Here is a 12,543-nt window from a genome sequence, read left to right on the forward strand (position 1 = left end):
CCCCATAGCTGTCAACGCTGATTCTCTAAGGGACCAATTCTATCCCTCACTATCGTTTTGCTATTAATATAACTGTAGAAACCCTTTGGATTCATTTTCACCTTACTTGCCAAAGCAGCCTCATATCCTCTTTTAGCTTTTCTAATTTCTTTCTTAAGATTGTTTTTACATTCATTATATTCCTCGAGCACCTCATTTGCTCCATGCTGCCTATATTATAGATCTCTCTCTTTTTCCGAACCATGTTTACAATATCTCTTGAAAACCATGGCTCACTCGAACTTCTAACCTTTCAACCTAATAGGAGCATAAAGATTCTGTACCCTCAAAATTTCACCTTTAAATGAACTCCATTTCTTTGTTATATCCTTCCCATAAACTAATTGTCCCAATCCACTCCTAAATCTTTTCGCATCTCATCAAAGTTAGCCTTTCTCCAATCAAAAATCTCAACCCTGGGTCCAGTCCTATCCTTCTCCATAAATATATTGAAACTAATGGAATTGTGATCACTGGACCCGAAGTGCTCCCCAACACATACCTCCATCACCTGACCTATCTCATTCCCAGCAGGAGATCCAACACTGCCACTTCTCTAGTTGGTACCTCCATGTATTGCTGCAAAAACCTATCCTGCACACATTTTACAAACTCGAAACCATCCATCCCTTTTACAGTATGGGCTTCCCTGTCGATGTGTGGAAAATTAAAATCAGCCACAATCACAACCTTGTGGTTACTACAAATATCTGCTATCTCCTTACAAATTTGCTCCTCCAATTCTCGCTCCCCATTATGTGGTCTATAATACACCCCTATAAGTGTTACTACACCTTTCCCATTCCTCAATTCCATCCATGTAGTCTCCCGAGACGAGCCCTCTAATCTGTCCTGTCAAAATACCACTGTAATATTTTCTCGGACAAGCAATGCAATGCCTCACCCTCTTGGCCCTCCGATTCTTTCACACCTTAAGCAACGAAATCTAGGGATATTTAGTTGCCAATCACACCTGTCTTGCAACCATGTTTCACTAATAGCTACAACATCATATTTCCATGTCTCAATCCATGCTCTAACCTCATCCACCTATCTGACAATGCTCGTAGCATTAAAATAAATGCATTTAAGAAACTCTCCACCTCTTCCTCTCTGCTTATCCCTAACGGTGCACGCAACTTTATTATCTTTTTGTTTTCCTTCTCTGCTACATCTTCGGTCTGAACCCTCCTACATCAGGGAGGAAGTTCAAATCACCTCTGTGTTAAAAGTCTAACCATCACGGTGACTGAAGGCAGCTGCAGGTTCATGAGGGACTGTTACTGTCAAATTCTGCAGTTCTTGCGGCTGCTCATCGCACCCAGGACGGAACCCTGGTCACTGAGCATTGGAGGAGTCTGTTCTGCTGATGTTAGTCTTAAACTAGACTGGTGTTTAATATTGTGGATCTGTGAAAGTTAAAACAGTTTTGTTTAAAATCCCGTGATTCAGGTACTTACTGTCTCTACCACACTCACAATGTCAACTAGAAAGGCCACTCGGCCCATCTGGTTCCTGCCCATGTTTCTGTTCCATATCCGTATATCAAAATCTACCCCTGCCGTTCCCCTCTCACTCTCCCTGAGGTGACAGGTTGCAACTAGTCACCACTCCGTGGAATAGAAGATTTCATAGAATCACAGAAATCTATTTTCCTAAGCTCCATGTACCTATCCAAGAGTCTCTTAAAAGACCCTATTGTATCCGGCTCTACCACCGTCGCTGGCAGTGCATTCCACACACACACCACTCTTTGCTTAAAAAACATTGCTCTGATATCTCCTCTGCACCTACTTCCAAGCAGCTTAAACCTATTCTCCCTCGTGTTAGCCGTTTCAGCCCTGGGAAAAAGCCTCTGGCTATCCACACGACCAATGCCTCTCGTCATCTTATACACCTGCATGAAATTCCTGCATGATTGTCTCCGGGCTGAATAAGACGATGAGCTCACTGTCGTTGTGACGTTCTCGCCCGTCGCCCATCTCACCACCTCCCCACTCCCCCTCTCCTCTCCCTCTCCCCCTCCCCGTTCCCCCTCCCCTCCCTCTCCCCCTCCCCCTTCCCCCCTCCCCTCCCTCTCTCCCTCTCCCGCCCCCTCACCCTTTGTGTTTTACGTCAAAGACCTCAATCAGACACTAAAAACGCACTCGCAGTAAGCGAACCTGCGGTCTCGTAACACAATACACCTCTAAAGTCTAACAGCTGTCTAACAAGTGAATCTTCGATGGTGCAGAGTCAGAAACCAAAGAGTTGCCAGATTGAGTCAGGCTTTGGGGCTGCAATGAGAGTTGGGGTCTAGAGTTTACGAGGAGGAGGAATCAGACCAGCTGGATGTGGCTACAGAAGAAAGATTAGAAGCATTTGGAAATTGGTTGATCGAAAAAAAAGGTGGTTAATTTCTGCAAAATACTGGTGGAAATCAACAGACAGCAATGGTGAAGAGGAATAAAAAGACAACGTTTACACCGAGCCCTTTTAGCATGCCTAGCCTGTGCACTCCTCTACTTAGTTGCTGCTTGAACTGCAGAGTTCCTCCAGTATTTGTGTGTGTGCGTCTCTGTATTCCAAGCAACTGCAGAATCTGCTGTGTTTTATAACTGCATTTTACTTTGGCATTCGATAGGCATTGATATTGAGTATATTGCTTATGGGAGCCGCTTTCTGCGGTAAAACAGCTGCAGATTTTTCGATGCACACGAAAAAATAAGGTATGGACCTTGAACCGGTACCTGCACAAATCTTTAATGGCACCGTGATTACCCATAGGGCCATGAGTTAAAAATTTCGCCGTCGTTGAGGCACCGATGAAATGCGCAGGCGTCAGGCTGAGGACGTCCCCGAGTGTCACGCATGCGCATAGTACACTGAAGGCCTTGAAAATGTCGGATGGAGGTAAGAGTGATTCTCCGTGTTTTTCTCTGAAACACCGACTTCAGAACGATTCCTGTGAAATCCGGACATGACAGTCCGCAATCCCGGGACAGTCCTTCTCTCTTCCCTCTCTCTCAGCCTCACGATCCGTACACGGGCCCCGGGGAGCTCCCGGCTGATGAGTGAATGGGAACCGATGGATCTCTCAGACAGAGCTGAGCTCCAGCTATCTAAATGCAAGGATTAGGAACTCGGGAGAAAGGGAACAAAATCTTTTACATCACCAGTTGAGAAATTCGCCTTTGTTCTACCTCCGATCACTGACAGGAGAAAATCTGCAGATGCTGGAAATCCAACCAACACACACAAAATGCCGGAGGAACTCAGCATTAGTACTCTTTTCCGTAGATGCTGCCCGGCCTGCTGAGTTCCTCCAGCATTTTGTGTGTGTTGCTTGTTCCACCTCCTCTTGTTCTGGACTTTTCAACCCGTGACGACATGTTTTGTACCATTCTCTCTGGAAGATAATGATATCAAACACCTTTGCCCTGGGCAACAAGTAGCTTTCACATCAAATGTGCCAGACTCCAGTGAGACAGACTACTGCCCTTCCCTTCATATTCATTGGGATTTCATTCACTGAGTTCAACACCGTCAGTCATTGGGGGAGACTTCAGGGGAAATATTTATGTACAATACAGAAACTGGTGATACCTGTGTGTATTGTGGTGATGCAAAAGTTGTTGGAGAGTTTACAAGAGGGAAGAATTGGAGTGCTATTTGGAAATCTGACTTTTTAAAGCATAATTTAGCAAGCAAACCACTTATGGACAAAGTGCAAAAGCACTGGAGAGAAAATCCTTCATTACCCTTTACAGGCCTGTGACTTGGTGTGAGAGGGCAGATGAACTGAATCGAGCCCAGAGGAGATCACAGTTCTTACAGACAGTGATTTGCTGGCTGTTAAAATGAATACCTCTCTATATAAAATTCGCAGTGCACATGTCGTCACTGGGTAAAAGAATGCACAGTACAAGATTTCTGTGCACACTGGTGATTACAAATTAGAGGGGACATTGGTGGGGAGAACTCCAGTGTCCCTGACACCCTCACCTACAAGATGTGCACCCAGCTGCACTTTGAGGAGTTGGAGCTGAAAACGGATGAATTGTGGATCATCCAGCAGTTGGAGGGGGTGATAGATATGACATGAAGAGAGGTGAGTTACACCTAAGGTGCAGGAGACAGGAAACTAGGTGAGAGACGTGAAGGGGAATGAAGTTAAATAGCCATCGCAGAGTACTCTTGTTGCCATCCCACACAACAGCCAGGTGGGCCGCTTTAGAAACTGTTGGGGATGGAGGGATTACCTGGCAGAGGAAAGTCAAACGGGTGATAGGGGATTCGTTAGTTAGGGGAACAGAACAGAGGGGATAAAAGGTCAGTTTTGATGGTGTCAAAAGGACCTGACAAGTGTGGTTTGGGATAGGCCGTTTTCTGGCAAAGGAGTACTTGGTAAGTGGGAGGCCTTCAGAAGTGACATTTTTGAGAGTGTAGAGTTCGTATGCTGAAAGGTAACTGGTGCAGGGAGCCTTGGTTTTCAAGAGATATTGAGGCCCCCGATATTTTGTTCCTCTAAATGCCTCAGACTGTTGGGTGCTACCAAGACTCATTAATGACAACAGTATCATAATTCCACCCCCGAGCTCATCGGACTTATTTTTAGTCGTCTTCTGTTGGTTTCTAAAAGCTTCCAATAGTTTTTGCTCTTTTGTTTGCCCTCTCTTTGGCTTTTATGTTGGCTTTGGCTTCTCATTTCAGCCACGGTTGTGTCTTCCTGCCTTTACAATGCTTCCACTTCTTTGGGATGTATCGATCACTCAGCTCCTGAATTGCTCCCAGAAACTCCAGCCATTGTTGCTCCGTTGTCACTCCTATCTTTCCCTTCCAAGCAAGTTTAGCCAGCTTCTGTCACAGAAACATGGAGAAGTTCAGTACGGAAACAGGCTATTTGCCCAATCCATTCAATGCCAAACAAACATTTAAACTGTCTAATGCAACTAACTGCACCGGGACCATCGCCCGCCATACCCCTACCATCCAGGCTCCCATCCAAACTTCTTTTAAATGGTGAAACCGAACTCATATTCACCACTTGTGCTGGCATCTCACTGCATACTCTCACGACCATTTCAGTAAAGAGCTTTTCCAAATGTTCCCATTAAATTTTCACTTCCCCGCTTACCCATGCTCTATGGTTCTCATCGCACCCATCCTCAGTGGAAAAAGCTGCTTACCTGTACCCTATCTATACTGTCATAACATTGTCTATTCCCAACAAATCCTCAAAGATATGTATAATATCTTTGTTTATGTTTAGAGCCTTTTTCAGATGTATAGGATGATGAGGGACACTGATCGTGTGGATAGCTAGAGGTTTTTACCCCAGGGCTGAAATGGCTAATGTGAGGGAGCATAGTTTCAAGGTGCTTGAAAGTTGATATGGAGGGGATGTCAGGGGTAACTTTATTTACACTGAGAGTTGTGGGTGCATAGAACGGATTGCAGGCTATTTGTGTGAGAGTGTTTCAGTTACTTTGGGGCCAGGAACCCATGCAGCTCAGTGGGAACAGGGAACAATACCAACGGAGAGAGTCAAACTGAGCCAGGTCACAGATTGGAGACGGCATTCTTAAAGAGACAGGAAGAGCATCAGGGAATTGATGGTCATTCCAGATACCAGCACTGTGCCCAGTTAAAGGTGATTTCTCTCTCCAACTTGGGTTAAACTTCACTGAAACAGTGTGATGCCAGCTCACACCTTGACAACTCAAGGAATCTCATCTGAAATGTTGTCCTACACCCATTGATGGATTTTGTAAATCTTTTTACAGGTTAAAAATGACAAGGAATTTGCCTACGGGAATCTCGAACACAACACGCTAGTTTTGCTATCTCTGTCCAGATATTTAAGAAGTGGAGCAAGAGATTCACTCGATCATCCTTCCTGCTCAGACGGTAGGTAGGGATTCACTCAATCATCTGACCAACTGACATGCCTATTAGTTTACATGGGGGGAGCCCATTCATCTGCTCAGACAGTGGGAATGGATTCACTCGGTCATCTCAACTGAAGGTACATCAGCAAGTTCACACTGGGCAAGGCCATTCACCTGTTCTGTGAGTGAGAAGGGATTCAGTTGGTCTTCCCACCTGCGGACACACCAGTCAGTTCACACTGGGCAGAGGCTGGTCATCTGAGGAATTTGTGGAGAAGGATTGACTCGGTCATCTGTCCTAATGGCTCACCAGCGAGTTCACACCGGGGAGAGGCCGTTCACCTGCTCGGACTGTGGGAAAGGATTCACTTCCACATATAAGTTACTGAGACACCAGTCAGTTCACACCGGGGAGAGGCCATTCACCTGCTCAGACTGTGGGAAGGGATTCGCTCAGACATCTCAACTGAAGGTACATCAGCGAGTTCACACTGGGGAGAGGCCATTCACCTGCTCAGACTGTGGGAAGGGATTCGCTCAGTCATCTCAACTGAAGGAACATCAGCAAGTTCACACTGGGGAGAGGCCATTCACCTGCTTGGACTGCGGGATGGGATTCATTTCATCATATAAGTTACTGAAACACCGGTCAGTTCACACCGGAGAGTGGCCGTTCACCTGCTCAGACTGCGGAAAGGGATTCACTGAGTTACCTCAACTTCAGGTACATCAGCGAGTTCACACCAGAGAGAGGCCATTCACCTGCTCAAACTGTGGGAAGGGATTCGCTCAGTCATCTCAACTGAAGGTACATCAGCGAGTTCACACTGGAGAGTGGCCAATAACCTGCTCGGACTGTGGGATAGGATTCGCTTCGTCATCCCATCTGAAGATACATCAGCGAGTTCACACTGGTGAGAGGCCGTTCACCTGCTCAGACTGTGGGAAGGGATTCACTTCATCATCCCATCTGAAGATACATCAGCGAGTTCACACTGGGGAGAGGCCATTCACCTGCTCAGACTGTGGGAAGGGATTCATTTCATCATCCCATCTGAAGGTACATCAGCGAGTTCACACTGGGGAGAGGCCGTTCACCTGCTCGGACTGTGGGAAAGGATACTCTCAGTTATCTCAACTGAAGGCACACCAGGGAGTTCACACCGGCGAGTGGCCAATCACCTGCTCGGACTGCGGGAAGGGATTTGCTTCGTCATCCCATCTGAAGATACATCAGCGAGTTCATACCGGAAAGTGGCCAATCACCTGCTCAGACTGTGGGAAGGGATTCCCTTCGTTATCCCAACTGAAGATACATCAGCGAGTTCACACTGGTGAGAGACCATTCACCTGCTCAGACTGTGGGAAGGGATTCACTCGATCATCCCATCTGCAGATACATCAGCGAGTTCACACTGGTGAGAGGCCGTTCACTTGCTCAGTCTGTGGGAAGGGTTTCACTTCGTCATCCCAACTGAAGGTACATCAGCAAGTTCACACTGGGGAGAGGCCGTTCACTTGCTCAGAGTGTGGGAAGGGATTCACTCGGTCATCCCAACTACTGGCACACCAGCAAGTTCACACTGGGGAGTGGCCTTTCACCTGCTCAGAATGTGGGAAGGGATTCACTAAGTCATCCACCTTACTGGTACATCGGCGAGTTCACACTGGGGAGAAGCCGTTCACTTGCTCAGAATGTGGGAAGGGATTCACTCAGTCATCCATCCTAAAGGCACACCAGCGCCTTCACACTGGGTAGAGACCAATATGCTTGGACTTTGGGAAGAAATTCTCTCAGCCAAAACAACCAGTGTGCATCATTGAGTTCACACTGGGGAGAGGCCGTTCATCTGCTGTGAATGTAGGAAGCAATTCACTCAGTCATCTAATGTTATGTAGCTTCCAGTTGTGCTGGCAGCTTAACAGAGGGGGTTATAGCCCCCAGTCTGGCCAAACTGAAGAATCTCGTTTGGGTGGATACTGAGCGATGTGTCCCCTGTGTAATCTGCCCTTGGGGTTCATACTCTCTGTGGACTGTCTCTTTAAAGTGCAAAGAGAACCGAGACTGACCTTGGACACGCTGTTGGATTTCTGCAGAAGTGCTGGGTTGCTATGGTGACCAGCTAATGTTTATGTTCTGTGTGGTTAAGCAAGGTCAGAATGATCCTTTACCAACACAGAACAAGCAAGCGACTTCTTACAGAGAAGTCTATTATCCCCCCTCCCCCCCATCTTGTGAACTAAATTGAATCTACCACATCATTGTAAGACAATGTCGTTTACCACCTTGGTTTTGGATTTTATATACAGGTGGCTCCCGTTTTTCGGACGTTCGCTTTACGACAGCTCACTGTTACGAAAGACCTACATTAGTACCTGTTTTTGCTAACCAAAGAGGATTTTCACTTTTACGATAAAGATGATGCCTGCTTTATACGTGAGTTTACCCCGAGAAAGACTAGGGTGACCGTGAAGCCTTGTGCGGCAGTTGTGTACGCATGCGTGCACGTGCCGATTTTTTTTCTCTCCAAATCGATTTCAGTTCACTATCTTCCCGATTTTCAGTGAAACTACACCGTACATACAATATTTCTACTTTATCATTCCTACTTTTACTATAGGTTAGTGTTATTTTAGGTTTTATGTGCTATTTGGTATGATTTGGTGGGTTTTCTTTGGGTCTGGGAACATCCAAAATCTTTTCCCATTTAGATTAATGGTAATTGCTTCTTCACTTCATGACATTTCGGCTTACAAATGGTTTCATAGTAACACTCTAGCTTTAGATACCGGGGGAAACCTGTATTCACACCTATATATGCATAACATTGCTAACCCTTGGATTATCTGGTTTAAGTTCACTATTATTAGTAGTTACCAATAAAATTTTGTTTGTTAACTGCAAAACTAGACTCCAAGTGTGTTTAATTGTTGCTGGTAGTTTTATTGGTTTGCGTCTGTGTGACACCTGAAGTAACAAATTGTACATAATATGTGATTAAACTATTAAGATTTATAATTCTTACTTTGACCAGAGGGTTAGTAAAGAAAACAAAAAAAAAGAAAAAGGGCCCAGTCTCTCCATTCACGTCTTCTCATCTCTCCCCAGCAAAAGGCCATGAAAATCTCTCTTCCAGACTCACAAGAAAGAACATTTCTCTCATTGGATAGTCCCACACTCCAAAACCCTGTTATCTCTAGTCGTAACCTAAACATTGCTGCTGCAGGGAAGCCATTACCTCAGCAGTGAAACCTTACAGTGTGTTACACTTGTGACACACTACCAGGTTCAAACTGGGGAGATAGTTTCAATGAGCTGCATGCTGGATATTTGTCCATCACCGTTGCTGAATGCAATTTCGAGAGCGACTATTGCTGCTGAAATCTGCAATTATTGCTGCTGCTCACCACACCCAGTTCTGCACCCTGGTCACTGGGCATGGGAGGTGTTTCTTCTGCTGCACATTCACCTTTAATGGGGCTGGAGTTTAATATTCTGCATCTGTGACAAATAAACCAGTTCTATTATAAACTCTGTCTTTGGTGCTTAGTGAATTTATAACACAACTGGTGTACTCAGGCCTGCTGAACCCGGCCAGTGAATCTGTTCCACATCAGTCCATTTAAATCCTCCCCTGTTGTTTCCCTTGAATTCTCTGCAGACTGAAAAAGTCGAGATGACTGCAGTTCTAATCTCTGGGCTGATGAAGAATGACATTGTTCGTTAACCTCCTTAATCACAACTTATTTCCACATTATGACTCATTTTCGCTGCTTCTAAAGGGTTGTTGGAAACACCACTGTCCTCTAAAGACTTAAATTGGAATGGGAAACCATAAGTAGGATGTTCAAAGGAGCAGGGTCAGAAACCAGAGGCGGGTCTGCACAGGGCAGAGTTTGGGACTCTGGACGATGGTTCTGGTAAGAACGTATGATGAGGAGAAAGGAATCAACAGTGGGGCATGGCAACGAATGACAGAGTAGCAACACTTGGACGTTAATTGGCAGACAAAATAATTTTGTTATCTGACTGATGAACAATGCCTGTGGTGAGAGGCCCCATTGGTCGAGGCACATGTGTGTGTTGAGAATGGTTATACCTATTGAGGGAGTTATTCTTGCTTGTTTATCCTGTAATATTATATCTGAATGGTTATTTGAGATGATCCTATCTCTAATAATGTATTAATTATCATATAAATTGTGAGATTATGTCCTTAACTGAATCAGGCTTGAATTTATAGTGCCTTAATGAAGTTACCGTGGTCATTCATCCATTTGTATTTTAAAGCAAGATTTTGGTGAATGACATTTTCCACTTGATTGTACCTGCATAAGTAATCAGACTGAGTTAAACTGCTGTAGGATCCTGGAATGTGTTGGATTGTGTCTGGTGTCTCTTGGCATTTTCTGCATTTAGTGTCTTGCTTGCTTGAATTCCATGTATTTCAGATTTTTTTCTTTTTCTTAAACACCTTGTCCTGTATTTCTGCAAGGAACCCCGCTGATTCTGGGAAGGGATCTCCAACTCTCAGTCAGGTGCTCGATGCTTCCTTCACACCATCTAGTCTGCTCAGATCGTTGGGATGTCTCCCATGGAGGGTCATACTCATTCCACTGGTTAATGTTTTCTTCCAGAGTGATGACTTATTGTTCTGAGTTGGCCTCTCATTTAAATTTTCTGGTCTGTATTTCTTATCACGATTGCATATACACACATGGAGTGCTGAATCCTGTTTATTTTTGATGAAAATATATATTTAGGTTTTATCTGACTGTTGTGTGATTTTTTTTTCATGTGTGTTATTCCTGTTCCTCCTTGTGTCCAAGGTAGTCGTTAATCTAAGTGGGACTTCGTGTAAATAGACTTTTCTAAAGTCTCTTCAGTTCTTATTTGTCTTTGTAAATTTTACTGATTGAAATGGGACCAAGATATTTTCATTAAAAAAGTCAATCTCGGTATTGATGCAAGTGTTTATTGCCTTTGTTGTATTTGTTTCCTATTGAGCTCTGTTTGGCAGGTTTTTTTGAAGCCATGAACTAAATTTTGTCAAAGGTTTTATGGATTTCACACTACTTTCTATTGTCTTTGCTTGTTGATATTCCAGATACGTGGGTATCGAGTCATAAAGAAGAGTCTTGGCCAGGAATGTTGATTCCCATCCATAGATGCTGCTTGACATGCTGAGCTCCTCCAGCACTTTATGTGTCGTTCTCTCCATTTCTGGCATCTGCAGGTCCTCTCGTTTCCCAGATACTTATATGTTTCTTGAAATAACGAGCCGGTAGTAGGGCTGTGTGGCTCTTTTGGTAAAATATTAAATAAACTCATTATAACGAGGTTGTAAAGGGTTGGAAGATGTAGAATCTCTAGGTAGAATAATCGCCCCCTGTGGTGGGGATTTACAGACATTCACCACCCTCAGAGTGGAAACAATTCCCCTCATCTCAGTCCCGGGCAGTTCACCCCCTGTTTCAGAGACTGGGATCCCTAGTTCAACCGGTAATGAAGTTGTGCATGTCAATGTTCACCTCTCAGTCCTCGATACTCTAAATGAAAGGGTTATCACATTTGATCTTTCTTCATATGATGACCCCACCACACCAGGGATCATTCAGGTGAATCTTCATTGCACTCTCTATAACAAATACTCTCTAACCTCTTTGTTAATCCTCTATGGAATTTCCATATTCTTCAGCCCCGTGTTGCCCCAACCACTCACCTCCCACCCCTGTCACTATTTCCACCTTCCCACCTCCCCCCTCACCTGGATCCACCTCTCACTCCCCGGCTCTTGCCGCATCCCCACCCCTCACCTCTTTTCTCTGACTATTTCCCGTCCACTCTCGGTCCAGAGGGAGGGTCTCGGCCCGAAATGTTGACGGTCCATTTCCCTCCACAGATGGTGTCCGACCCACTGAGTTCCTCCGGCAGTTTGTTCTTTGGTCTGTAAACCCGTGTTAGTGTGGGGAGCGGGATTTTACACCATATTCCAGGTACAATCTCAACAAAGCCCAAATAATTGTCACTTTGCCCGGACCATTGGCCCCGCTTGCAGGGCAACAGTCTGCCGGTGTTTGCCCCCCATGTGGTGAATCCCTCTGCTCGACACCACCGTGGGCTCAGATATTTCCACAGATGAGCCCCTCCTGTCCCCACAGGGACAAACATCCTGTCCGCCCCCTCTCACACCATCTTCATCCTTTCAATAAAATCCCTCCCTCCCCGGGGAACCGGCATCGAACCGACGGGCCGAGCGGTCTCCTCCTACCTCTCAGCGATACATCAGACTCCGGCCGCAGGAGACGCTTCACAAACGCCCCAACTGCCCTCGGAGGGAAATGGAAATAAATCAGAAAGCGGACTTTTACTTTGAGGTTTTCTCCGCTCTGAGGAGGCGGTCGGCGCTTGAGCGGGAGACGTACTCAGCGGGGTAACGCCCACTCGGCTTTTCCGCCTCCGTGACTGGTTGTAACCAGTGATTGACATCGCTTCGCACCAATGGGAATAACGTAGCTCCTGAATCCTCTGTTGACAGCGGTGGGAGAGGGGCTGGTCACGTGATTATTAGCCCAGCCGTTAAACCGATGAAGCTTGTGCACAGCAGCGCGTGGGTGACGTAAGACACCGCGC

At 45.6% G+C, this 12,543-nt stretch overlaps 1 protein-coding gene across 1 annotated transcript; it reads left to right on the forward strand.

Moving 5' to 3' along the window:
- The first annotated feature begins 2,794 nt into the window (after positions 1-2,794).
- Positions 2,795-10,569, forward strand: LOC132389637 (zinc finger protein 585A-like). Its single transcript, XM_059962161.1, has 2 exons — positions 2,795-2,931; positions 5,805-10,569. Exon 2 carries the CDS (start codon positions 6,211-6,213, stop codon positions 7,666-7,668), a length of 1,458 nt encoding a protein of 485 aa, XP_059818144.1. The 5' UTR covers positions 2,795-2,931; positions 5,805-6,210; the 3' UTR covers positions 7,669-10,569.
- The last annotated feature ends 1,974 nt before the right edge of the window (positions 10,570-12,543 follow it).

This window comes from Hypanus sabinus, unplaced genomic scaffold, assembly GCF_030144855.1.
Source record: "Hypanus sabinus isolate sHypSab1 unplaced genomic scaffold, sHypSab1.hap1 scaffold_62, whole genome shotgun sequence".
In the NCBI taxonomy this organism is placed as follows: domain Eukaryota; kingdom Metazoa; phylum Chordata; class Chondrichthyes; order Myliobatiformes; family Dasyatidae; genus Hypanus; species Hypanus sabinus.

Coding starts and splice junctions, on each gene's coding strand:
- LOC132389637 (XM_059962161.1), top strand. CDS start 6,211: ATGGCTCACCAGCGAGTTCACACCGGGGAGAGGCCGTTCACCTGCTCG.